The sequence below is a fragment of the Sprattus sprattus genome, assembly GCF_963457725.1.
Source record: "Sprattus sprattus genome assembly, chromosome: 2".
Classification (NCBI taxonomy): domain Eukaryota; kingdom Metazoa; phylum Chordata; class Actinopteri; order Clupeiformes; family Clupeidae; genus Sprattus; species Sprattus sprattus.
In genome coordinates this window covers 68021911-68048697 of record NC_137921.1, presented here as the reverse complement: position 1 = coordinate 68048697, position 26787 = coordinate 68021911, and the positions used below count along the sequence as shown (strand labels likewise).

Sequence of the window (26787 nt, the reverse complement as noted above, 5' to 3'; positions counted from 1 at the left end):
GAGCTGAATGTGTGTTTGAGAGAGAGCAAGAGAGAGCAAGAGAGTAGAAGAGTGAGAGCGACAGAGAGAGAGAGCTGAATGTGTGTTTGAGAGAGAGCAAGAGAGAGCAAGAGTGAGAGCGACAGAGAGAGAGAGCTGAATGTGTGTTTGAGAGAGAGCAAGAGAGTAGAAGAGTGAGAGCGACAGAGAGAGAGAGCTGAATGTGTGTTTGAGAGAGAGCAAGAGAGAGCAAGAGTGAGAGACACAGAGAGAGAGAGAGCTGAATGCTTTTCCTGTTTGTGTGTTTGGACCACATTTAAGAGAAGAGAATTACCCAGAATTCAATTACAATTAGAGTCACAGAGTGAGTGCATGAGAGAGAGAGAGAGAGAGAGAGAGAGAGAGAGAGAGAGAGAGAGAGAGAGAGAGAGAGATAGTATATGTGTGACAGAGAGAGGGAGAGGAGAAGAATGAAATGTAATTAAGATCAAGTGAATCAGAGACTAAGTGTGCTTGCAGGTTCTCCTACCTCCTGCAGTGGCTCTGGAGGTTCTGAGAGAGAGAGAGAGAGAGAGAGAGAGAGAGAGAGAGAGAGAGAGAGGTTCTCCTACCTCCTGCAGTGGCTCTGGAGGTTCTGCAGCTCCTGGCAGATCTGGATGGGTTCCTCAGGGTCCCGTTGGGAGGGGGGCCCGAGGAGTCGGACAACAAGGGCCTGGGAGGAGGCTAGGGCTTTCTGCTCGTGGTCCAGCCACTCCTGCTGACGCTCGGACAGCGTCAGCGCGGCCTGCAGGTCCTCCAGGGAGCACCTCACTGCAGCGGGGTCGGGCAGCTCCCCGCTCAGCCCCTCCAGGGCCAGTCTGGACCTCTCCATCTGTGGAGCCAAATGACCAGAGGACCCGAGGTATTATAATAAACTTTATTACAGGCTCAAGGCCCACATGGAAGATGTTCAATACATATAATTAATAAATTACATATAAATATACATACATACATACATACATACATACATACAATCATAAATACATATAAATACACAAGGAAAGAAGGGCTAAAAAAGGCACTTATGCCAGTGTTCCCAGATCTTGGATGTGTACTTGACAGAGCTGCGGCCCTTTGAATTGCCACTGTGAAATAAAACCCTGGTGTTTGAGGGCAAAGCCTAAAGATTGTTTAGTGATCCCAGTTGTAAGTTACGGTCCCGTCGTGGTTCTGATGGTCTCGACTTTGGCTTGAATTGGGAGGGAATGAGTTGGTTTATGGGGCAGTGGCTTTGTTGAGGTGTTTGAGGAAACCGAAGAGATGGCTGACAGTGGCTCTGTGTCTCTACAGTAGCTAAGTGTGTGTTACTGTTCGAAAGTTACCTTAAGACGTCAGATTTGTACGCTCTATAATGGCACAATAGTCACGAAGACAGACTTCAACCCATCAGTTGAAATTGAAAGGGGCAATACTGCAGCTTCTAGGCACTAACACTCTCAGTGATATGGACCCTCTCCAAATGCCACTGATATTTGAACTCCTAATAACACAGAAGAGAACTGAAGCTTTATATCTGTACTGTGCCTGGGGCATAGAGTCGGCCTCATTCTCGAAAGGGAAAAATGACAGTGCTGTACGAAATCAAACCCTGTAGCACCAGCCGGGATATACACTATTCTCTGACATGCCCATAACAGCTAGGAAATAAACATTTCATTATTACAGATCATTTAAATCAAACATGGTTATGAATGGCAGTATATGTAAACGTCATAGCTCAAAAACACGTTTCATTTAAGCCAGATGTAGATATTTATAACATAATTATAAGTATAACTGAGCGGTGGGTGATTGATTGTTCAAACATGGTTATGAATGGCAGTATATGTAAACGTCATAGCTCAAAAACACGTTTCATGTAAGCCAGATGTAGATATTTATAACATAATTATAAGTATAACTGAGCGGTGGGTGATTGATTGTTCAAACATGGTTATGAATGGCAGTATATGTAAACGTCATAGCTCAAAAACACGTTTCATGTTAGCCAGATGTAGATATTTATTACATAAGTATAAGTATAACTGAGCGGTGGGTGATTGATTGTTATTGTTTATGGCTCGGCAGTTATGTTTGTTTACCCGGTGACTGAGCCAGGACTGTGCACAAATAGAATTTTTTTGGAGCGCACACGCGAGACAGACGATTAGAGGAGAATTGTTTTGACATAATCGACATAATTGGTTATAATGAAGGACTACACCTTTAAAATCGAAAACCCACTCCCACTTACACTCTGTGCCGCATCTTTCCATTCCTGGTCCATCTGCACCGAGCGCGCTCTCAGCACTCCCGTCCGCCGCTTCAGTCGAGCCCACCTCCTCCAGAGCAGGCCTAGGCCCAGCTCCACCGGCACCCCGCAGCCCAGCGCCGGGCAGCCCCCTTTCAGCCGCTCCAGCCGGCCAGCCAGGCACCACACCTCCTCCTGCATGGCCTATAGGATGGGGGGGGGGGGGTGAAAGCCACAGATTTGCAGTTTTAAACAAATATTTATCTTATCTTTTTGTTATCTTATCGTTACCTTGTGGCCTCAGGAAACCTCAGCATCATGTTTTTTTTAGCAGCAGTTAAAAACACATGAAAATGTATTTTAAGACACACACACACGCACGCACGCACGCACGCACGCACGCACGCACGCACGCACGCACGCACGCACACGCACACGCACACGCACACGCACACGCACACGCACACGCACACGCACACGCACACGCACACGCACACACACACACACACACACACACACACACACACACACACACACACACTTTGTCCACTCAAATCACAAAAAGACTAAATTCAATGTATCAGAATATGGAGCACATGCTTGAACTCACCTTGGCCTTCTCCTGCTGTTCGAAACATTCTTTAAATGAAGTTGTTTTCTGCAAAAGGCACTCGTTCAGACGAGATTCAAAGCTCTGAAAGACTTCATGAAGGTCCACGTGTTGCTTCTTGTGAATACTCTGCTCTTCGATGTACCTACGTGGAGGGAAAAATATTAATTAATACAGGAATGAATAAGCACTATAATGTAAAAAAAATAAGTTTTTGAAAATAGATCCACGATTGTGTCCATAACACAATCCTGGAACAGCTAGTACAAGCAGCAGGTTATTAGACCACTTACCCCTGGACATTTTAGCAATCATTCTGGCAATTACCTTTCATTGCACTTTCTTTAAAAAACGTCTATCCACCTCACTGAATGAAACTTCCAAAACTTCTCAAAATTCAACTTTCAAAGTTTTGAAACGAGCACTCAAATAATGTTTTTTTAAATCATAATAATAATAACAATAAAAAAACAAGAATGGGAGCATTCAGAGAATGCAAACCTCCGCCTTGTGACCTTGACCTTTGACCTTGACATCTGAAAATCTAATCAATTAGTGCCATTATATTAACCAATCTCCCCACAAAGTTTGAGGGAAATCGGTCCATGCGTTTCTGCGTAATCCTGCTAACAAACAAACAAACAAACAAACATACAGGGGCGAAAACATAACCTCCTTGGCGGAGGTAATTACCTCTTCAAAGCCTCCATCCTCAGCTGGCCCTGGGCTTCCAGCATGGCCTCCCTCACCAGCAGCAGACTTAAGATCTGGATGTGAAGCTGCTGAGTTTCCACAGTGGAAAAGCAAGTGTGCTTGGGCACCAGGTTTCCCAGCCGGTCCACTTGAGCCTTGAAGCTATCCCTGAGGGCCGCAACGGTCTGCTGAGTGGACCTCAGCTCCTCCTGGAAGTCTCTGGTGCCGCTCAGGTCCAACAGCAGCCTGGGCTCCGCATCGTCGAGGAATCTGACCGCTCCTTGGACCGCCAACCGATAGTCTTTCAGAGCCTCCCAAGCCTGAGACAGGTTGTCCTACACACAGCATCACGACTAATGAATATACCACACTGCTAAACATACATGGCTTACAGCCATACCACAATGAGAACACCCCGATATCGGAAGCTAAGCAGTGTTGGGCCTGGTTAGTACTTGGATGGGAGACCACCTGGGAGTACCAGGTGCTGTAATCTGAAGCTGGATGGGCCAATCCCTCGCTCAGTGGATTCTACTAGATTACTGAAAAATCGAGAACAAGTGAAAACTCTCTATCGATGGCATATGCTCCACTGGAACAACTTAACATACATAAGAGGAAAAAAAAAAAGTTAGCCATATGTTCTGTGTGGGTCACTGAACAACGGTTACTAGTCACTAGTACATTTGCATCTTTGAGTATTTAGCAGACGCTTTCATTCAAAGACTATCATCATCAGTAGGTGTGTGTGGTCCTTGTAAGGGATAATGTATAGAACGCAGGTCATTGTCGGGAAAATAAGCCCCGACAGGGCGAACAGTACCCCGACGCGAAGCGGAGTGCTACAAAAGACGTGAATCAGAGGCAAAAAGGCCACTTTCCTTGACAGCGGTCATTATTGCATAGCAACGGTCCGCTATCGGTTAAGAACGGACCGCAGAACGTTGGGAAGCCCCATTCAAGTGAATGGAGCATTCTACAGCATTAAAAAGAGCCGTGTAATAACAGTATATAACACATGACCTTGGTGGCACCTTACTCTATTACCTGAGCTACAGGCACACAGTATACATAGACACCAAAGACCTTACCATTCTGATATTACAATCTCTTGAGATCTTCTTTCCATAGTGAGACAGTTCCCGGAGAGCTTCCGCCTCTGCTGCTTTCCTGTGCTCCAAAGCCTCCAGCACTCGCAAACCGGACTCTAAACTCCTCTGAAGCATCGAACACTTCTGCATCTCAGCCACAATGGCTCGCTCGTTGGGATCTAGGCAGATGGCTCGCTGAAGTTCTTGTCTGGCTTTGTGAAAGACGTTAGCGATAGCTGTAAAATCTGCTGGGTACTCGAGTCCCTGTGACAACTTGCGCTCGAGGCTGCAAAGCTCGTTGTGAACGGTCAATTCCCAGGTGGCCAGGCTCTCCACTGTGCGGTGGATTTTCTTCCGCTCGGAGGTCAGCTGAGATGGGTACACATCCCCTGAGATAGCCTCCAGCTGATCAGCAGCCTGCTGACATTGTTGCTTTACCAGGGGGAGCTCCACCAGAAGTGACCTGCAGACCTGCAGCCTCTCCCTCCAGTCCACTGTCCGATCGCTCGTCAGTGGGATCCTCCTCTTCACTGCCTCCCTGGAGTCCTCCACGCGCTTCCTGTAGCCCAGGTACTTCTCGTGTTCCCTGGCTTGGATATCAAGCATCCTTGCCTTGGCCTGAAGGGTGCGGACGGTCTGCAGCAGCCCCTTCCTCTGCGACTCCTGGCAGTGCTGAAGCTCCTGGGCCTGGCACTGGAGCTCGACCAGCATGTGTCTCAGTGGCTCAATGGCAGACAAAGAGTCCGTAGTCACAGGGAACCTTTGCCTTTCCAGATCCATAGATATCTGCTTTAGGCTCTTCTTGATGGTGGCCAGCTCTTCAGCTGTGGCCTGCTGGGCATGGAGAAGTTCTTCCAGCTCCCAGCAAGCAGCTCGCTCACAGCTGGCGACTCCTGACAGCTCTGCTTGCAGCATCGAAAGCCTGTCGATGAGATGATGGCTCTCTCCAATGCTTAGGTTGGGGATTATAATCACACTTTGCTCTAGGAGGGTGTCGATGACCGCAGCTTGTGTTTCTGCTTCTTTTAGAGTAGCACTATGCCACTGTAGTCCAACCTTCAAGTCTGCCATGCTAGCCTTTAGCTTTGAATCTTTGGTCCTGCTACTTTCCTTCTCAATGTGGGCCCTCAACCATGTATTGACATCTGATATCTGACCCCACATCTTATCTCTCGACTGCAGTGCCTGGTCAAAATCCTCAATTGCATGAGTGACCTTCTCTGAAATAACTTGATAGGTATCCTCTAAATCCTCCAATAAAGAAAACATCACAGAAACATCACCTTCCTCCAGGCCTGAGAGTAAGGCCTTCTGTTCCTCCACTACAGACATGACTTTGGTGTGCCTGGCAGAGACCTCTGACTGGAGCCTCTTCATGTTGTTAAACTGGTGATGGGCATGTTCGGAGAACAGGGCTACTCGTCTCCCCTCTTCGATTTGTTGCTCTGCGTGTTTAGCCCACGGGAGAAAGTCTTGAATCACTTTAATAAGTTTAGCTACTGAAGGGTCACTAACAGGAGTCGTATTGCTGTAGACCTGCTCCTGAGTGTGATCCAACTGTGCCTTCAGGTGCAGCATGGCCTCTTCCATTTCGTGCTTTTCCTTCTTCCCTAGAAAGCTTCGGTTGAATGCTTCAAAAGTCCCAAGAAGTTTAAAGCATTGCTCTTTAACTGTGTTCAGTTCTGAACTTGTCACAGTAAGCTGAATGGCCATCTGGCAATCTGAGAGTGATGTTGAGGACTTTAACAAAGCCATGGATGTTTGTACGTTCTCCAGTTTGCAGTGTAGCTCCTTGGCCCCTTGAAGTACAGCAGAGGCCTCTGTTGTGCAAGCATTGGCATGCCTCAGGGTTCTGTCCGCAGTCCCCTGTAATATCTGCCACCCCTCTTGAAGGCCTTCTACCTGAGCAAGGAGTGCTACAGGCCCATCTGCCTCACTGAGGTGGGCAGACACCTGGCAGCAGGTCTGCAGCAGTTCTCCTATCTTGCCCTTCTCCTGGTCCATGCACTTCAAGAATGTCTGCAATTTTTCGGCTTGAATGGAAGTGCTTCCCAAATTAGCCCTGATGCACAAAAAGGGCCAAACATCAGAGGAATTGCATTACCATATTTCATAAGCACAGTGGGCGCCATTTATCATCCACTATAAACATGTTCTAAAAATTAAACTGAGGTATCTAGTATTTTAAAGAATTTAAGAGTGCATTTTATATTTTGATATATATTCTATTTCAGTGTCATTTAACACCAAGAGATTATGTATAGAATTCTAACTTCAGAAATGTCTATGCCTCAGTTAAGATAAGAACGGGAGATTCTATAAATCCATATCTAGGTCCATATCTAATTAACTCACAGGCTTAACATTTCCATCTCCGCTGTGAATCTCTGCAGGGTTGCTCTCAGGGCCTCTGTTTGCTGGTGATATTGTGTGATCTGGAGGTGCTGAGCCTCCTTGACCTGCACTGTGGCTGAAGCGTCCAGCAGGGCGGCGCTGTAACGACCCTCCATGCGCCGCGCAGCCTCAGACTGCTGGTCTCCGGCTGCATCCTGGCGAGTCAGAGTAGCCACTTGCTGTAGCACAGACTGTCTGCAGCTCTGCAGTCAAAGACACAAATATGTAAGGAACGATACAGTATGGGGTTTAGGACTAGTTACCTATAATAGTCAAATCTGATACAACCCCCCACAGACATCAATTAGTTGTTCAAGGAAAAACATTTTTTTTCATACCATGAATGCAATGTTGGGGCTCAAAAGCATTCTACATCTTAATTATTAAATGTTAAGTATATCTATAAGTGAGATCTAAAAAAAAAATCTAAGAATACTTATGTCATTGTGAGGTTGATATTGTACTGCATATAATACACTAAAATCTTGAAACAGAATAAGACAGAATATACCGTCGATTGTGTGCAGTAGCATGTATGACGGCAAGTTTTACGATTAGATTCCATCATAAAAAGTTGAAAATAATCACAGTGATACATACCTCGGCTTCCTGTAGCTGCAGGGCCATGATCTGAGGGTTGAGCTGGGCAGGCTGGTACCGGCAGTCCAGAACCCTGTGAACCGTCCTTCCGAGTCGGGTTTCAGGTTCCCCCGCTGTGTGTGTGCACGAGATGGCCTCCGGTGGTTCATCTCCCTGTCACGCAACAATAGGAAAAGAATGACACTGAATCGTCTGACGATGAAAATCGAAAGGTGAAAGAACAGGCTCTACCACCATGGTGCAAACTTGCGTTCTTCACTAATTATCATTTACATGATGTACTCATGTAGCAGACGCTTTTACCCACAGCGACTCACAAGGATGTATACACATTTTTTTACATTTACACTGATGGCACACTGCACATCAGTAGCAATTAGGGGTTCAGTGTCTTGCTCATAGACACTTTGACAGGGAATCGAACTAGCAACCTTCTGATCACTGTACGACTTCTCTACCTCCTGTACCACTGTCGCCCCCTTATCAAGACATCACAGGAATATCACAGGAAATGCCAACGTCCAGTCTCCATCCTGTGTAGACCCTTCCCATGTCCCCAATGAGCATGTGTTTTAATTGAGCCCAATTTTCCTTCAAAGTCTGCAGCCATTATCTTTCAAGTGGCCCATGAATCTTCCTCCTCTGTAAACACATGCTAGCTCTATATTTAACAAGCTTATTTTTCTGTTTGCGTGTTTTTGTCTAAAATAGTGCCATAATCATAGGGAACATGCCCACAAAGCTTGCTGAAAAACAGGTTCCCATAATTATAAAACGTAAGACACTCGTTTGTGTCTAGTTTCCCATGTATGAGATCTTTCACCGAGTACCTCCACGATCCACACAGTCACTCACCAGAGGATGTTGAGCCTCCACCAGTGGTTCAGCCTCAAACAGAACATCAAGTGGGGTTGCTCCATGTTCTTGTCCCTGGCGCAACTTTACAGCTGTACTGCCTACTGCCCCATCTCCGACAACCAGGTCTTTCTTGGGCGCTCTCTTCTGCTTCGTGGCCCTTGTCTCATCCTGTTGATGGAGAGACATTAAGGCCACAGAAATGGTGGCCCTTTAGGGGCTGCTTTCTCCTCAAGTTAAGTTCATGCTCAGCCTTCAGTTGACAAATACACTCTGATTTTATTTTCCGCCTAGAATGCTACTCAGCTCCATGCTGCTGTCCTGTGACTGTTCTGTTCCACGGCTGTTAGGACAGGAATGCTGAGCCTTCCCTGAGGCAAATGGGGCGTGCCTTACCCCCACTTCAGATACACAGGCGTGAATGGGGCGTGCCTCCCCACCCCCCCAGACACACCGGAGAGAGCTGCTCTGCAGGAACTGCTACCTACTGTACTTGTTGTTGAGGAACCAGTGCCAGGAGGCTGGAGAGTAAATCCACAGACTTACACACGTCACTCTGTCACAGAGCCAAGGGGAAAGTCAATCCTGACATTGCAAACACACTGGCCATACAGAGTAAGTGATTGTGGCAGGCTGTCCAGCAAGCTGGGACATGCATAAGCAACCTTTGCAGAAACAGCACCAAATATACTTTAGTTGGGGAAGGTCTGGGGTTTGCAGTGTGAACATAACAGAGATTAAAATTGCCCTTTGAGATAGATAAGGGAATGACACAGGCAACATAAGGGAATAGATCTCTATGGATCCCTTGGGGCAGAAATGTGGTAGAGAGCAAAATTAAAACTGAAACATTAAAGATGAATTTACTCAACTCCAAGTTAATTACCTAGAGGGTTTTCCTCATATCATGTTGCGTTGTATTGTGCCTTTGTGGTGTTAAACAAATGTCAGAGAGAAAAGTTTAATGCCAAAAGGAATTCTCCTGTGTTAATTCTCATTGCTCAACACAGACCTACTCTTACAAGGTTTTGAAAGTTTCTCTTCGAAGTAAGAAAGGAAGAAAAGGGAAAAAAAACAGACAAGCCGTGATGATTCCTGTTATTTGACTTCAGGCAAATTGTGACCTTTAGCTGTGTCAGAGGCTAAATCAAGCCACTGCAAGCCTCGAAGAAAAGTGGTTTAAAATGCTCTTTGAATGCAGCACACATTTAAATACTGAAATGTCAAGGCCCTGTAAATTACCACAGCGAAACCTAAAGCTCCCTGTAGATTAATGTCCCTTGCCGGTATCAAAGGATACACTTTCCTGGTCTTTTCCATCCCCCGGGGAAATATGAATTGTGATCATTTGTGAAAGTGGTACGTCAGGAAACCTTTTGAAAGTCTAATGCTTGATTTTAATTGCCAGTCTGAGCTATTTTGTTTAAGATTGAAAAAAAGAAGAAAATCTTCACAAGAATCACAGGAGTTAGGGCAACAAAAAAACTCCCATTGTAAAATAAAGTGCAAGAAGAGTGATGAAAATTAATGATACATGTCTTATGTGTACGAAAGTGCTGTCAAAATTAACATTGCATTTTTGAGATTCATTTGGAATATTTAACGTGTTTAAAAATACGCAATTAAAGTAACTGTCGTGCATATGTAATGGTTCAAATATCTGGGGGCATCCAACATACACTTGACTATTATCAAGTATGTATGTGTGGTAATAATATGCCTTTGTGTGCTGAGACAGGACTTTTCTGTCTCTGTATATGTGCTAACCAATAAGCTTGCAAGTCTAAAGCCCCTTCGCACTTAACGTGCTATACGTACGTATATGCCTTATAGGCTGACAGTCAATTTTGATTGGCTTGATGGTTTTATTGGGAACCTGTAGTTCACAGGAGAGAATCTGTGTTCAAAGTAACTGAAATGCTATTAAACAATAGTATTAGAATTTAAATATACTTCCTTTGTGTTGACGCTACATTCATTTAAATATCCATTAATACAAGCTTCAGTCTTGAGAAGAAAAGCAATTAATTATGATACATCACAGCAAATTGTGCAATTCCTAAGTATATATTGTTCTATCAATTGACAGCACAAGTATATGACAAAGTACCCACAGGTGTACATTACCTCAGGGACTGAGATTATCTCTGGTAGATAAGTGTCCTTATCCTCCGGGGAGTGCATTTCTCTTTTGGAGGTCACTGCAGATATTTCCTCAGGCAGTTGGGTGTGGATCTGCCTCTGGTAGTCAAGTTTGTCTTTCTGTAACGTCTCCTTTTGCCTCACCTCTGTACTACTTGTCTGTGCGTCAACTGTGTCTTTCAGATCAATGGTGGAAATAGCATTGGGTTGATGACCGACAGAAACGCCATCCACTTTGACGTTTACAGATGGTCCCTGACCCGATGCGTCCGGCTTGCTTTCTCTGAAGCCTGTCCCTTCAGCATCAACATTCTCACACATCACATTCTCACCCCGACGTTTGACTGTAGTAACTGTCAAGTTGATACCAATAGTCTTTGACTGTCCTGAGGCTTCTTCTTGCTGTGAGCTGACGTCTATGGTGTGAGTGATACATACAGGTTCAGACTCTCTGGACTCCGGGGGCATTTGGGCATTGAGAGGCCTACTTCTGCATGTCACTTCCAGGGAGGTCAATGAGGTGACTGACTCTTGCCTACCCTGTGGCTTTGACGTATGCATCAAGTGCTCAAGTTCAACATCTTTTGATTGCACATTCTCCGAGGGCCTCATTTTAACATGGCCCACTACGGAGCACCTCGACTCAGGGGGTCCATCTCCATCACTGTTTGCTGCAGAGGCCCAGATGTGTTCAGGCAATCCTGGGGTAGCTGGATGTTTTTGCTGATCCCTGGAGCTATTCTCCGACGGACAAATTAAAACGTCAGAGCTCCCTTTCTTTTGAGTTTCTCTGACTTGACTGTCCATTGCGTCACCCTTAGACTCATCAGCTTCTAGAACTATAGTAAAGACCTTCTTAGAGGTCGTAGACTTGGCGGCGTGTTGGCCCAGAAAACGTACACTTTCTTTGTTTTGCGTGGCCATTTCATCCTGTGCAGAATCCTCATTTGGTGCCACTGTGCTTCGCTCTTGCTCGGTGCGCTGAATTTCATCAGGACTTAACCCGTCATGGGAAGATATGTAGTCTGACTGCTCAGGTTGACTAGGCTGTGTTGCGGCTCCTTCTTCCGTGACGTTTGGGGATAATTCTGCATCCAAAGTAATGGTCGCTACTTTTTTGGGCGATAATTCTGCATCCAAAGTAATGGTCGCTACTTTTTTGGGCGATAATTCTGCATCCAAAGTAATGGTCGCTACTTTTTTGGGCGATAATTCTGCATCCAAAGTAATGGTCGCTACTTTTTTGGGCGATAATTCTGCATCCAAAGTAATGGTCGCTACTTTTTTGGGCGATAATTCTGCATCCAAAGTAATGGTCGCTACTTTTTTGGGCATCGGGGGCTCCTCTTTCTGACCTGGCTCAGGCTCTTGCCCTGCTGTAGATTTAAGCGAATGTTTTGCTCGAGCCTCCTGGTGTTTCAAACTCTCTGGAACATCCGCGCCTTCTCTGCACCGGGTTGTTGTCGCAGCATCAGGGTGAATAGGAACATCCTGTTTGGATCCGGAAATGGAAATATCTGGTCGGCCGTGGCTTGGCCTAGCAAGGTCTGTGTCCAAGACGATGGTGAACACAGGCTTTGGAGGACTTCTGGTCTCTTCCATATGACCATGATGCTCCAGAGTCATCTTGCTAATACAGCCTGACCTCAAAGTAGTGTCACGTTCAAAGCTGCCATCAATATCCATCTTCTCGGCTGGTGTACTATTAGCCCCAATAGATATCTGCCCCGGGGTAAGTCGCACAGAGACTTTAGGTGGAGTTGTTGTGGACAGGCTCTGTGACGTGCTCTCCACTGGATTCTTAGCCAACTAAATTCAACACAGAGCAGAGACAAATTATTTAGCATACAAGATTAGCACCACAGCTAGTTTGGCATCTGCTCACCTGCTGGCATTCAAGCATCAAAATGGCTGCCATCACACCATCCTGGTGGGTGCTACACATCCTGGTTGGCTGCTCACCTGAAGGCTCTGCGATAGATCCGACAGCTGAGTGGCGCTGTCAGTCAGCGCGTCTGTGCCCGCCCTCTCCAAGCTTCTCATTAGCTCCTGCCCCAAGCTGCTGTTCAGGAAGTCTGTTTGTGAGAGCGCCCCCTGTAGGTTCCGTCTCAGCACCTCACCCTCCTCCAGTGCCATCTGAAAGAATGAGGGGCACAGAAGGGCATTTTTACAGACTTTTTCATTTTTACAGACTTAAAGCTGGACCCTAATAAGAGTGGGAAGCTTGGATTGAGATAATGGCTGGTTACTTCAAGAAAGAGAGGGAGAGCAGTTTAGTAAGCGAGCCATCTGAAAGAATGAGGGGCACAGAAGGGCTTTTTTACAGACTTGTAAGATGCCTTAAAGCTGGACCCTAATAACCCCTGTCAGTTTGAGCCCCAGTTGCTTTTGTCAGAGAAAAAAAAAACACTTTTAAAAAGCTCGATGTTGTTTCCACAAGACCTTCTTTATTCTGAGAATGCCATGAGTGAGTGAGTGTGTGGTGTAGATGGGCCTCTGGCCTTTCGACAAAGCCTCTCGAGGAGGCAGAGAGGGTTAGAAGCTGGGCTTTTGAAAGAGTGGGAAGCTTGGATTGAGATAATGGCTGGCTACTTCGAGAATGAGAGGGAGAGCAGTTTAGTAAGCGAGCAAGCTGTTGATTGGCATTGGTGCTCGCGCTACGGCTAGGCCTAAAAAAAAAATAGTTTTGGTTCCGGTTTCCGACCGACCCTGTCAATTTATGTGCGACCCAAATTATTTTATGAGCTTGGGGAAGAAAAAAAAAACCACAAGGCAGACTATAATTTTTTTAGGCAGACTATTACGTTTTTGTACAGCACCTCTTCCTTCTGTACAAGGATGAGCGCATTTTCTCGTGAAAACAACGACTTCGAAAAGATCACATATAAACCGTATTATGATTCGTCCCTTGCGCCGGTAACGCGCCAATAGGATTGGCCGTACTTTTTTTTTTTTTTTTTTTTAAATGCCGTTACCAATTTTGACCAGTGACTAGCGGTGAAGTTCGTGGCTGCTGAAGCACCGACTCTTTCAGTGTCAGATTTACAAATATATGAACCCAATAGAGTAGCTTAAATCACCATTCAATTGGCAGCTTGCACATTGACAACCGGTTGTTTTTCATATTTCATATCAGCATTCTTTACACACACATTGTTAAGGTATACAGTTGGCAGTTGCTAGCTTGTGATAAACTCTTGTTAATATCTGGATATGTGAACTCGTGAATATGAACTGTTTCATACGAAGTTACACAGGCACCCTGAGGGTTTAAGTTCCCACTACAATTGTATAGTTAAATCGAAGAGGCTATAACATCAGCTAGATAACTAGCTATCATTTCATGCAAATTGAACTCTTCCATTTAAATCGTTGAAGGTAACTCAAAGTTAAGGTGACCAGATTTCTGAGACAAAATCCGGGGACAATTTCAGTTCAGATACGTTAACACCTCCAAAACATGTAAAGTTTTTGTCTTTGTAAACGGAAAAACGGGGACACTGGCTGGGCCCTTTTTCTTAAAGCAGTTAATCTTACCCTTGTTCTTGTAAATTGCAAGGGGAAGTGTCAAACAAAGAGTATTTATCTGAAAACTAATCACAAAGTGGCTGAAATGAAGAGTAGTAAAGGTAACAACCTTTTGCCAGATAATTAGAACCAATTTTTTGTGATAAGAACCTCGTTGACTCAAGCTTCCTTGCAGTAGGCCTAACCTCTGTGCTTGGCTGATAAGTGATTGGTCTGCACGTCAGGTGTATGTTTTTCCAGCATAGAACATGTTAAGACCATTGAGGAAACTAAATGCAGTGTATTCCTATATTCTGTGTAATCAGCTGGAACAATGAAAATACAGATTAGTCCCATACACTCCATGATCTTTGGAATTGTTTTTTAGGTATTACTATACCAAAATTGATTTAAGAAACAAACAAACAAAAAGATTCAAAATACAATTTCAGTAAAAAAAATCCAAGCAATGTCAAGGTGAAGGGGGGAGATCTGAATAATCTAAATAATAACAAGTTCTGTGGCACACTTCCAGTTGACATCTTTGTTAATGCAGAATATGTGAAGTTAATGTGGGGAAAAACACATTTCATTAGTGTCTTTTAAGAGACCACCACAAGAACATAAGTTTTTTGTTTTAGTTTTTAGGTAATGTAGTCCTACCCTTATTCTAGGCTACATGAAAATCTATGTAGCCTAAGCACATGACTCATATTTTAGCACATTTTTTAGCCTCCTGCTTAAAATTGAACTGATGAGACTGTTTTTGCTTCCTCATCTTGAACGCAACCCACTGCCATAACATCAGCAGTTTGACTAAACTTGACAAAGAAAAAAATATTCTTTCGATTTTGAGTATAATGTTATAGTGATAAAATAGACATCTGACAGCCTGGCCCGGGGCTATTTGAAAACGTATGTTGATACAACATAAAACGAAAACGTTCGTGTTCAACCAGGCTGTATCTAAAGCCTACAACAAAATTGATGGCAGGGAAGAGTGGTTGCGCGGCTTTTAAACCAACGTTCCCGGAGCCACCCAGACAGAGATAGCATACCTCATACGGTTTGTGATTAATGTAAGTCCGCACTCCTCAGCTCTCAAGTGGTTTCATTTAATGTCAAGTTGCCAACTACCTCTAGTAACCCAGACTAGTGAAACTGTAATATCATAGTACCGAGCTAGTATCACTGCTAATGTTAAAAAGTTAACAAAGTTAGTTAGCAAGTCTACAGATGTGACTGACATCTGACCAACAGATAGCTGCTGCTTAACACACACATTGTTGCAAATTGTAGATCATAGGTTAAATAATATGATTATTGTAGATCATGGGTTAAATATGTAGATCATGAGTTAAATAATATATAACATAGATGATAAACAATGACACTAACCTATCCCAATGCTATCCTATCTTGTTGTACTCGTATTGTCAGAGCTAGCTGGCTGAATGAATGAGTGAACGCGTTCTCTTTGTAAATAAAATAAAAAGAAGCCAATGGCAAAGATTCTACCGCGCTGCATATTCCACCAATCAAAATACTAAAAAGACGGTCATTCTAGATCTTTGAGCTCTGAGCGAGAGCTTGCTGCCCTGGCTGCTGGCTGGCTTGCTTGAGCCTGTGGCGTGTAGGCTACGCAACTAAACGTTTTGGTCATTGTTTTCTTTTTTAATTTTTAATTTCTATCCCGGGTCTATCTGTGAAAACCGGGGACATTTCCGGGGACAGCTCCAGCCGGGGACAGGCCACCAAAAACGGGGACTGTCCCCGGAAACCGGGGACGTCTGGTCACCTTACTCAAAGTGTCCTTAGCTAGTAAACTAGCATAGCAACTACTTAAACGTATCAACCAGGAAACAACTTCAGCTGGAAAGTTTAATCCCTCAAAATCAGCTCACCAATAAAAAGCAGTCTTGGGTTCAAAGTGATCACAACCACTTGTATGATGTTAAATGGCTTCGCATAGATATTAAACAATCCTCAGATAAATAATGTGAAATCAACGGAGCAAGGGCTTACTCTAATAACGATGTAATGTTAGCGAATGAGGGGTGAGAAGCTCCCCCTTGCTAATATTTAGTCAGTCCGCTGTTCGTCCAAAGCATATTCTTGGGGTTCCAAATAGCAATTTGGCTTTGAATGTGAGAAGACGATCGAGCTATCTTCTGTCCCGTATTTTGAAACAAACATTTTAGCTTCAGCATTGGTCTCCCACCATTATTTATAAATAATATCACTTTACATTTCGATTGAAAGTCCCGTTTTCAAGCTCCCGCACGCCCCCTTCATTGAGGCAGAGATACTGCTTTTTCACTGCGGTTTTAAGATCAGCAAGTCTAAATAGCTTCTACACAGACGTGAAATACATTAACTTTTATATGGATAGAAAGGGCATATAATAAAGGTGTCTACAAATATGACGGTGGTAACAGACAATGAGAACGCAAAAGGCATGCACTCAACCCAGTTTGAGAGGGATTGCGCCATCTGCAGAGACGCAACTCGTCGCTGCCTCACCTCGCGTGTCTCCTCAGCGATTTTGATTATAAAAATGCTTAAAACAATTCGAATCCTACAGATATTACATATATGGGCCATTCTACCAAATTCGTGTAATATGCAGTCCCTCAACAATAAAATCTATTTACAAAACAATTAGGTATTTAGGCATAGATATTAAATTAGAAAATGTTATGGTCTATATAAACCCAATGCATTACATGAGATAGTGATAAGCTAAATATATACAAAATCATCATTTATAGGGTACTTTCTATTGGGAAGTAGCTGTCCCCAATCCTGACATCTAAATTTCAATGCCTTTAAATAACACTTTTCATTTTTTTATTTTTTTTTTTCAATGATTTAATTTCAAAGATCTTTATGATTGGGTTGAAACAGAACTTGGAATATTTAGATTTATTGTGGGTTTAATTTTTAAATTAATTTACTATACTCAAAAAATCATGTCCCTAGTTTTCATGTCACTACCGAAACACAAGAGTTTTAGTCCATTGGCTGAGCCTGTGTTTTAGCCACGACTCTGCATTTTTGACCATGCAGTGACACTGCATCTCTGTCCCTCATGGTTGAATGGTAAGTAGCTAAATCCCATAGTTTTTATATAAATGTGTTCCAAAGTCTGAAAATCGACGTGTAACCTTAAGAATTGTCACTACCGAAACGCATGTTTTCTTCAATTAAGTAAACCTTTTGGGGTTTCATGGAAAATCTTATGTTTGTATGTGTGTACACCTCTTCAAAGATGTGTTTGCAAGCCGTGTGCTTGCTAGAATTCTTTATTTATGCTTAAAGTTAGCTAGAATTGTCACTACCGAAACAGTCACTACCGAAACATATGGTAGTGACCAGATGATTTTGGTAGTGACAAAATGAAATGGCAAGTAGTTCAATCCCATAATTTTTAAATAAATGTGTTGAGTGGACTAAAGGGAGGCCCAGAGCACCTTTTGGATGATTTTGGGAGAGAAATGAACATCCATCCAACAGTGCAGTCACTACCGAAACAGTGCAGTCACTACCGAAACAGATAAATTGACCTTGAAAATTTGGTTAAAAAATTAATTTCTATGGATTTCATTGTGAAAATCTTCAAGAAATATTTGTAAAAATACTCTTCAGAGAAGGGAAGGAAACACAATCTGAACAGGTCAATAATAATACTTTTTTACTATAGTAAATGTGATGTTTCGGTAGTGACAATTTTTGGAAGAGGAAAAACATTCCAGCACATTCTGAAAATACAATATAAAACTTGACAGTTCTTTTACTAGATATGTGTACTTTAGATATGGTACAATATACATACGGACAAAGTTTTGGGAAAAAACCATACAAAAATTCTGAATATATCCGACATGACTTTGCATCAATTCGGTAGAATGGCCCATATACCATAGATCAGTAGATACATATTCATATTTATTTTATGTTAACTAATGTTCAGTGCTTAGTGACCATGTGTTTGGGTAATAAAACACTTTTTCGTGTATGTCTGTGTATAATTGTGTGCAACAGGGAAAAGAGAAAATGATAAACTCAAAATAGGCCTACTGCAGTTATTTTGCAGAAAAACATGTCCTAATATGACCTAGATTGCATCTCAGAGCACGTGAACTCTCTGGCTTTTCAGACCCCCCGCCTAACAATGTTTTATTTTCCCTTGCTACTACTTTATGAATCACAATGTTGCCAGCTCTGCACACTGGCCGAGGCCCTGTCAGATGATGGTATGGATTTTTACATGTGGGAGTTACATGCTGGAGCCCAAACATCAACTTTCATCTACTGTGCAGGTCAGGCTGTCTCTCTCGTGTGGTGATCCCATAGAGCTGGACTACTACCGGGCACCTTTTGGGAGGCAAGATCTCTGTGCACACTGTGGCGGGCCTCAAGGCAACACCTGCCTAGCCCTGTTATTGAAATTTAAGACGGTCTTGCCCTGCTGCCACATTTGTATTGGGGCTGGAAAAAAGCACATTGTGGCCAGACCCTATGGCAAGCAGAAATGAGCAGTGTTCATGTGGTTTAAAGAGGCCCTGCAGTTGTATTTTCCTTAATTTAACTTAAAGTGTTAGTGTTAGTGTTATTCAACCCATAGCCCTGTTGTGCGAGGTCACCATGTGCTGTCTGTGGGAAAACAATGAGAAAATGTGGTACAATATAGAGCGAATAGTGACCTGGAAGAGTTTGCCTAATGGGCCAGTTGGCTTTTGTTTCAGTTTCAGTTTGAATGTCCCATGAATAGGTTAGCTTTAGCTGACAGACCTCTATTTGCTCTCGGTTGTACCAATGTTTTTCCTACTAATAGCAGGCAGTAATGTCGGACAACAGGGCTATGAGACGCAGAACACCAGAGTTACACTTTATCTAAACAGCTTCGGAGTCATTCATGATTTTAAAACATTTTCCGGGTTGATTGGATGTTGTCTCGCTAATATGCTGGGAGTATCCATTGCTGCTGTAAAAAATAAAAAATACAAAAAAAATCTACCTATCACTCGCTGCCACTGGAAAAAAAAAAAAATAAAAAAAAAAATAAAATAAATTCCCTACCTACCCATGTCCTCAACTGACAACCAACAGGAACCAAACTTTTTTTTTTTTTAGGCCCTATCTTCTCTGGTGGTTTCTCCATGGTAACTAAAGGGTCTTGATGCGCATGGGCTGGCTCGACTGTTAGCAACTAATGAGCTGAGCATACGCAATGCCTCGACTGATATCCTAACCCTCAGGAGAGGTAGAGTCAGGTAAAGGCAGCGACTCAGATCAGAAGACACCCCCACCCCCCCAGGGCGTAGTCTGTCTGCTGAGCGTAGCCTAATCTAAATGTCATGTTCATGTTAGCACATATTTTCTTCCCAGTTTTCCCCCGCCTGAGGGGGCTTAAGTGGAAGGGAATGTGAATGCATTAATGTTCTGGAACACCATGTTGGAATTCTCACCTCACTTTCAGGCAGCCAATCAGTGTGCAGATCAGTGGCAGGTAGGTGTCACACACTGGTAGTGGTTTTAATGTATGTTAAGTGCCTCAAAGTGTATCTACACAGGTGCATAGAGTACTTTCATATATTTCATTCAAGTGCAGCAATTCAATTATTCATTCAGTCATTCGTTCATTCATTTGGGATTGGCACGAAGTCCCCAGACTGAAACGCTTTGCTATCTCATGTTTCAGTGTGAGAAACATGTATATATGATAGGGTTTCGCACTTTTTCCGCGCATTACTAATGAAAACCGCTTTGACATTTTTCTCACACGTTAATTACTCTTGCATTAATGTTGCACAGATCTCACTCTCCATAACTGAATCTCAAAGTCAAGGCTGTCTGCCATGCTCCCTACCTCTATGGACTGTGCTGTCTCCGGACCTCGCTGTGACTGGCTCTGGCTCTGGCTCTGGCTCTGGCTCTGGCTCTGGCTCCACATCCGTAGGGCCTGGATGGACTCTCGGACACTGAGAGCCGTTCGCTCCTTACACACTCTCAAACTCTCCGAGAAAGAGACGCCGAGGCTACGGGGAGAAAGATAACAAGAAGCACAAGGGGAGATTACGTTACTATAACGACCCACAAGAAATCCCATGTAGGATTAAACAGTCTATACTACTGGTGCATATAGGCCTACACTCCAATATCAGTATATTAAGTATCATCACATCAGAGATCGCCCACGGACACACACACACACACACACACACACACACACACACACAGCTATCCTGAATCAAACTGTACTGGAATCCTCCACCTGTTATATGTATATGTTATATGTAAACACCCACCCCCATGTGTACATGTTCTCCCTATGTGTATTGTTTCTGTTTTTGCATTTATTGTGATTTTTGTATTTATTGTGATTCATGTTTGTTTGTAAGTGTAAGCTACTGGATGACCTTAAATTCCCTCGGGATCAATAAAGTATCCATCTATCTATCTATCTATCCACCTCATTAGCTACCTACTCCCATTCATCTATTAAACGTTTTCAATTGAAAAATCGTAGTTGTGGGACGGATGATAAGTAACGTCCGTTAAAGTTAGTGTGTGACGGTGGGCAGGCAGGTACCTGACTGACTGCTTTGTGAGGCTGCCCAGGGCTGAGACCACCCCCTGTGACGGGAGCCTCTCAGCCCCCTCTGACCTCACCGATCCCTGCAGCTTCTGGAGATGAGAGACCAGGTCCTGCTGCTGGGCCTCCAAGGCCTGAGGAGTCAAGGACAGCACAGAGGGGTTATTATTAACCCCTTATTACCTCATATTATTAACCCCTTATTACCTCATATTATTAACCCCTTATTACCTCATATTATTAACCCCTTACTACTCGGCTTCCTCCTGACGCTTTAGAGAACAGCGTTAAGCAAACAGATATGCCCAGAAGAAACAACATGCACACATGCATCCACACACCCACGCGCACACATACACTCACACACACAAACAAACACACACACACATATACAGTATATATATATATATTATAGTATATTTATATATACATAAATCCTTGCACTTAGAGGGCAAAAATACAAATAATTCAACCTGGAGACAAAAAAACTGCATGCTGCCAAGGGACATGCATTAAACACAGTAGTGGAGACCCACACACACACACACACACACACCCACACACAAACCAGCAACGTGCACGTGCACTGGCACACACATTCAGACTCACACACACACACACACACACACACACACACACAAGTGCACAGGCACAGGTACACACACATACATACACACGGCAACATTCATAACACACGTTCCCACCTCTTATGAGATGTGGCTCTGCCTCTCAGACACTTAAGAAGCCTTTAAAGCTAGACCCTAATAACCCCTGTGAGTTTGAGGCCCATTTGCTTTTGTCAGAGAAAAAAACACTTTTAAAAAGTGGAGCTGGCTGCTCGCTGTTGTTTTCGACAAGACCTTCTTTATTCTGAGAACGCCATGAGTGAGTAAGTGAGTGAGTGCCTGCGTGGTGTGGCTGGGCCTCTGGCCTTTCGACAAAGCCTTGGCTAATTTAGGTCTTCGCTATCGACATCTTCAGGAGGCAGAGAGAGTTGGAAGTCAGGCCGGGTTATTGAAAGAGAGGGAAGCTGGTGATTGAGATAATGGCTGCTGGCATTGGACCCAAAATGGTTACTTCACAAATGAGAGAGATAGCAGTTTAGCAAAGCGAGCAAGCTGTTGATTTTGCATCTACTAATAAAGAGCAGAACACCTTCAGATTGAGCCAATGCTTCTTGAGTTGGCTGACACCATCGTGCTTCTCCCCTGCTTTCAGCTCCTGCTCGAGAGCAGCGTTTAGGCCCTGCAGCTCCCCCTGCAGGCTGGAGGTCTTCTCCAGGAACATCTGGTTTTTGCTAGCATCCTGCAGCTCCTCTCTTTTGACCAGCACATCCTGGGTTGGCCTCTCTAGCGTGGCCCGTAAGCCCTGGAGCGTGTGGAGTTGATCTGTGAGGGCGGCCTGGCCGTCTGCAGACAGGCTCTCTGTCAGGGAGGAGGAGAGGGCAGTGGCCTCCAGCAGGTCCCTGTCCAGCTTCTCTACGGCCTGCTGCAAGACCTGCAATCACAACGGAATGGACCGGAAGTTAAAAAGGACTGAATTGAACTGAGCTTATCTCAATTGATTTCATTTGACAAAACATTTTGCTCCAGCAGGGGTAAGTAGTGCGGAATTCGCCATTGGAATAAGGCAATCTGTGCAAAGAGCAAGACCTGCAAGCAGAATGGAACGTTCAAGTTCAAGTTCAAGTATTTATTTGTCATATACACAGAAAAACAGAGTCAGACTGGGCATTGAAATTCTTGGGACAAGACACCGCACAACAACCTACCATAGCATAACATAAAATAATATAACATAACATAACATATAAGTACTCTGAACATAAATTCCACATATAATAAACATATAATAAATCTACAAAATAAATATAAATATACAATACCATCTGCTAAACATATAATACACATAGAGTAACCTAAACTAACCTAATATACCTATACTAACCTCAAAACAAATCAAATGGACCTGAAGTTAAAAGGACTGAATTGAACTGAACATATCTCACAAAACATTTTGCCCCAGCAGGGGGTAAGTAGTGCGGAATTAGCCATTGGAATAAGGCAATATGTGCAAAGAGCACAGATACAGCTGTGTATAAGGCAAGGAATTCTACACTTAGTTAGCACAGTGAACAGCACGCTAACTTTACGAATAAAAGTTGAAAATGACTTGTATCTTTGGTCAGCAAAGAATTGACAGATATTTTCAGGTTCAAAATTATATATTTGGCTTAGAAATGTGTAAGGAACGTGTGTTTTTCAAAGTATTGAAGATATTCTAAATGTGTCATGTTTGATTGTACTCTTGTCAATATCCAGATGACCAAAATTAAAAGAAAAATATAGCTGCAAGCAGCGATGGAGGGTTCATGCAGCGAATCGGTCAAATTCGATTGGCTGTTGAAGGCGAATGCTTTCAGAACGCAATGCAGTGATAAGGCTTGGTCTTTAGAAAGGCTGTGCCAATTTTGGTGAAGATCGGATCAAATTTGCGACCTGTGCACACTTTTTAGTGTTTTGGATTAAATTAAGGTCAAAGGTCACCAAATGTATTGACTGTCCCCCAGATGGGGTCAGCAGTCCATGTACCAAGTTTGGATTTGATACATTACAGGGTTGCCGAGATATGAGCTCATTTCCTGTTTGGCGGCTTCGCCGCCTAATTCGATTGGCTGCTACTGGCGAACGCTTTCATCAATTGTTCCATAAACTAATACGGTTATAATGCATGGTCTAATGATGGTCTGCGCCAATTTTGGTGAAGATCAGATCAAATTTGTGACCTGTGTTTGCTTTTTAGTGTTTTTGACTAAATTCAATATGGCGCCCTGATCAATTATGATAATGTCACATATTTGCATGTGTAAATCTAAAGACCTCCAAGAGCATGTATAGATGCCACTAGTAAGTTGAAATTCCAAACACGTCAACAGCTACAGGCCAAAATGCATTTTTGCTAATTACAGCGCCACCTAGAGGTCAAAGGTCACCAAATTTCTTAAGCGTCTTCCTGATGAGGTAAGCGGTCCATGTAGTAAGTTTGGTCTTGATACATGAAATCGTTGCTGAGATATGAGCCCACGTCCTGTCTGGCGACTTCGTCGCAAACTTTGATTGGCTGTCACGGGCGAACGGTTTTAGTTGCGAAGATGTAATATAGTATCCTTTGTGAGCCTTGGTCTGAAGATGATTTGTGTCAAGTTTGGTGTTGATCGGACAAAAATTGTGACCCGTGAAACTTTTTGAAGGTTTTTGATAAAATCCAAAATGGCGGAAAATCCATCACGGCGCAAAATGACGTCATAGGGTGCGTTGAACTCGTGCTGGTCCAAGGATTCCAAGGATGCCTCATTTTTGAAAATCGGGCCAACGGGTCAAAAGTAACGTGTGTGAACGTACGTCCAACTTTGACCTGTTGGTGGCGCTAGAGCGCTACATCTGCCTACATGAAACTTGGTGAAATGAATCATGGGACTGTCCCCAATCAGTGTGCCAAATTTCACAACTTTTTACCAGACGGTTCTATGGGCTGCCATAGGATCCCAGCACAGAATCATAATAATAAGAACAAATAGAAACACAATAGGTTTCCTGCAGCTTCGCTGCATGAACCCTAATAATAATTAAAAAAAAAGAAAATGACTTGTATAAGAGTGTGTTCTTACCATTGGGGCTTTGGTGAGAGCCCTCTGGCTGTGTGTATCTGTGGTCTGGAGTCTTGCCTGCTGTAGTGATGCCAGGCCTTCTTCACACTGCTGCAGTAGGTCATGACAACTCTTCTCCTTCTGAAGGCTGTTCTCCAACATGGTGCACAACTCCTGTGGGCATAGACACATGACAGACACCATCAGCTTGCACTTGAGACAAGAGATCCATGAGCCCCATGGGACAACAAAGATCCATCTCTCTTTCTCCCTCCCTCTCTCTCTCTCTCTCTCTCTCTCTCTGTCTTTCTCTCTCTCTCTCTGTCTGTCTGTCTCTCTCTCTCTCTCTCTCTCTCTCTGTCGCTCCCTCTCTCCAACATGGCGCACAACTCCTGTGGGCATAGACACATGACAGACACTATCAGCTTGCACTTGAGACAAGAGATCCATGAGCTCCATGAGACAACAAAGAGCCATCTCTCTTTCTCCCTCCCTCTCTCTCTCTCTCTCTCTCTCTCTCTGTCTTTCTCTCTCTCTCTCTGTCTGTCTGTCTGTCTCTCTCTCTCTCTCTCTGTCGCTCCCTCTCTCCAACATGGTGCACAACTCCTGCATAGACACATGACAGACACCATCAGCTTGCACTTGAGACAATAGACACATGACAGACACTATCAGCTTGTGCTTGAGACAAGAGATCCATGAGCTCCATGGGACAACAAAGATCCATGGTTTTATCACCCGTCATAGTGTCAAAGTCAGTAATCAATAATCAAGTAATTCCATCTGGACAAGGAGGGGTGGGGAAGTGTAAAGGTACGTATATACATTCTGTATATACACTGCAAAAAATGCTTTTCTAACCTAGTGTTATTACTCTTATATTGAGATGAAAAATCTAGCTGGTCTTGTTTCTAGCTAAATTGTACTTACCTAGTGCTTTCTTGGTAAGGTTATTTTTACCTATTTCAAGCAAATATTACTTATTTTAAGAAATCTTAACAAGCCAAATTTGCTTAACGCACTGGCAGCCAAATTTGCTTGTTTTAAGCAAAATCCTGCTTAAATATGTAATTATTTGTCTTAAATCTAGAGGGGCATTTTTTGCAGTGTATGAAGATATGGGATACATGTTTATACAATACAGCATCAGGGTATATAGCAGAAATATGAAACAGTCTTATTTCCAAGTCACATGGTTCTCACATGGAGCTCTCTGATCAAGTCAGGGGCGCCATCCTCCAGAATGGCCCAGGAAGGCTCCGTCCAGCTGGGGTCCTGCGTCAAACGGACCAGCTCCTTCCTCTGGGCCTGCAGGGCGGACAGCGCCGGCCCCAGGACTTTGGTTCTTCCCAGGAGGGCCCTGGCCTTCTCGGCAGCCTGCTGCCTCTCCACCGCGCCGGGCCAGGGGAAGAGGCGGGGAGTGGCGGCCGCCTGGGTCCTAAGGTCCTCCAGTCTGAGACAAGCCTGCTGCCGCTGGTAGTGGTAGGATGAGGCTCGCTCCACAACACCTTGCAGAAGCCTGTCAGAATAGGAGAGAAGCTTTTAAGGGTTGTTCAAGAGTCTGTCAGAATAGGGGAGTAGCCTTTAAGGGGTGGTCAGGAGTCTGTCAGAATAGGGGAGTAGCCTTTAAGGGTTGTTCAGGAGTCTGTCAGAATAGGAGAGTAGCCTTTAAAGGTCCTTCTTGAATGATTATAATGTTTTCTTGTGTTCTAATGTTCTACTATACTAACAACAAGCAGAAGCCTGTCCCAATAGGAGAGTAGAATTACCGTGTGCCCATTCATTACTTTAGCAATACCTGCTATATTGAGCTGATTTGGGGAATTGAGGGAAATTGATATTTGAATCATCCATATTTGTTTTTACTGTGGTAGACAAATTGTTGTGCATTAAATGCCCTTAAATGAGGAGTACTGATCATAGAGCAGTTCCAATAATGTCTTAAAAACCCTTGAATAAGGAATATTGATCTTAGAGCAGTTCCAATAATGTCTTAAAAGCCCTTAAATGAGGAGTAGTGATCACAGAGCAGTTTCCAATAGTGCATTAAGAGTTAATTGAGGAGTAATGATCCACCAACACTAGCTGTCTGAGTAACACACACAGACTTTACTTATTTAAACCAAATGATCCCCCAAGCCACTGTGCTGTTGAAGGTTCAGTACCTGCTCAGCTGCTCAGTGTCCTGCTGCAAGGTGACCCACTGGGCCACGGCGTCCTGGATAAGGTGCTGTACTTCTGTGCTGCTCTGGCCCTCGCCCCGGCCCTCCTGCTGGGCCACCCTCTGAGCCTGAGCCCTCAGCTCCTCCAGCCTGGAGTCACCCTCCTGTCTCTGAGCCAGCACAGCCTGGCAGGACACACACACACACACACACACAAACACACGCACGCACGCACACA

The 26787-nt window shown here is 43.9% G+C and overlaps 1 protein-coding gene across 4 annotated transcripts in view; it reads right to left on the bottom strand.

The window, feature by feature from the left end:
• The window catches only part of syne2a (spectrin repeat containing, nuclear envelope 2a), a 130582-nt gene that overhangs the window by 76775 nt on the left and 27020 nt on the right, over nt 1-26787 (bottom strand). For all 4 annotated transcript variants that reach the window (XM_080833249.1, XM_080833250.1, XM_080833251.1 and 1 more), the window contains 16 exons: nt 26553-26734; nt 25591-25906; nt 24409-24561; nt 21897-22238; nt 20739-20875; nt 20016-20184; nt 12599-12772; nt 10622-12445; nt 8495-8665; nt 7640-7792; nt 7001-7242; nt 4646-6707; nt 3555-3889; nt 2862-3006; nt 2255-2455; nt 591-850 (listed from right to left, as the gene is read on the bottom strand). In XM_080833249.1, the coding sequence (XP_080689375.1) occupies nt 591-850; nt 2255-2455; nt 2862-3006; nt 3555-3889; nt 4646-6707; nt 7001-7242; nt 7640-7792; nt 8495-8665; nt 10622-12445; nt 12599-12772; nt 20016-20184; nt 20739-20875; nt 21897-22238; nt 24409-24561; nt 25591-25906; nt 26553-26734 (6866 nt within the window). The remainder of the gene's footprint in view (nt 1-590; nt 851-2254; nt 2456-2861; nt 3007-3554; nt 3890-4645; nt 6708-7000; nt 7243-7639; nt 7793-8494; nt 8666-10621; nt 12446-12598; nt 12773-20015; nt 20185-20738; nt 20876-21896; nt 22239-24408; nt 24562-25590; nt 25907-26552; nt 26735-26787) is intronic.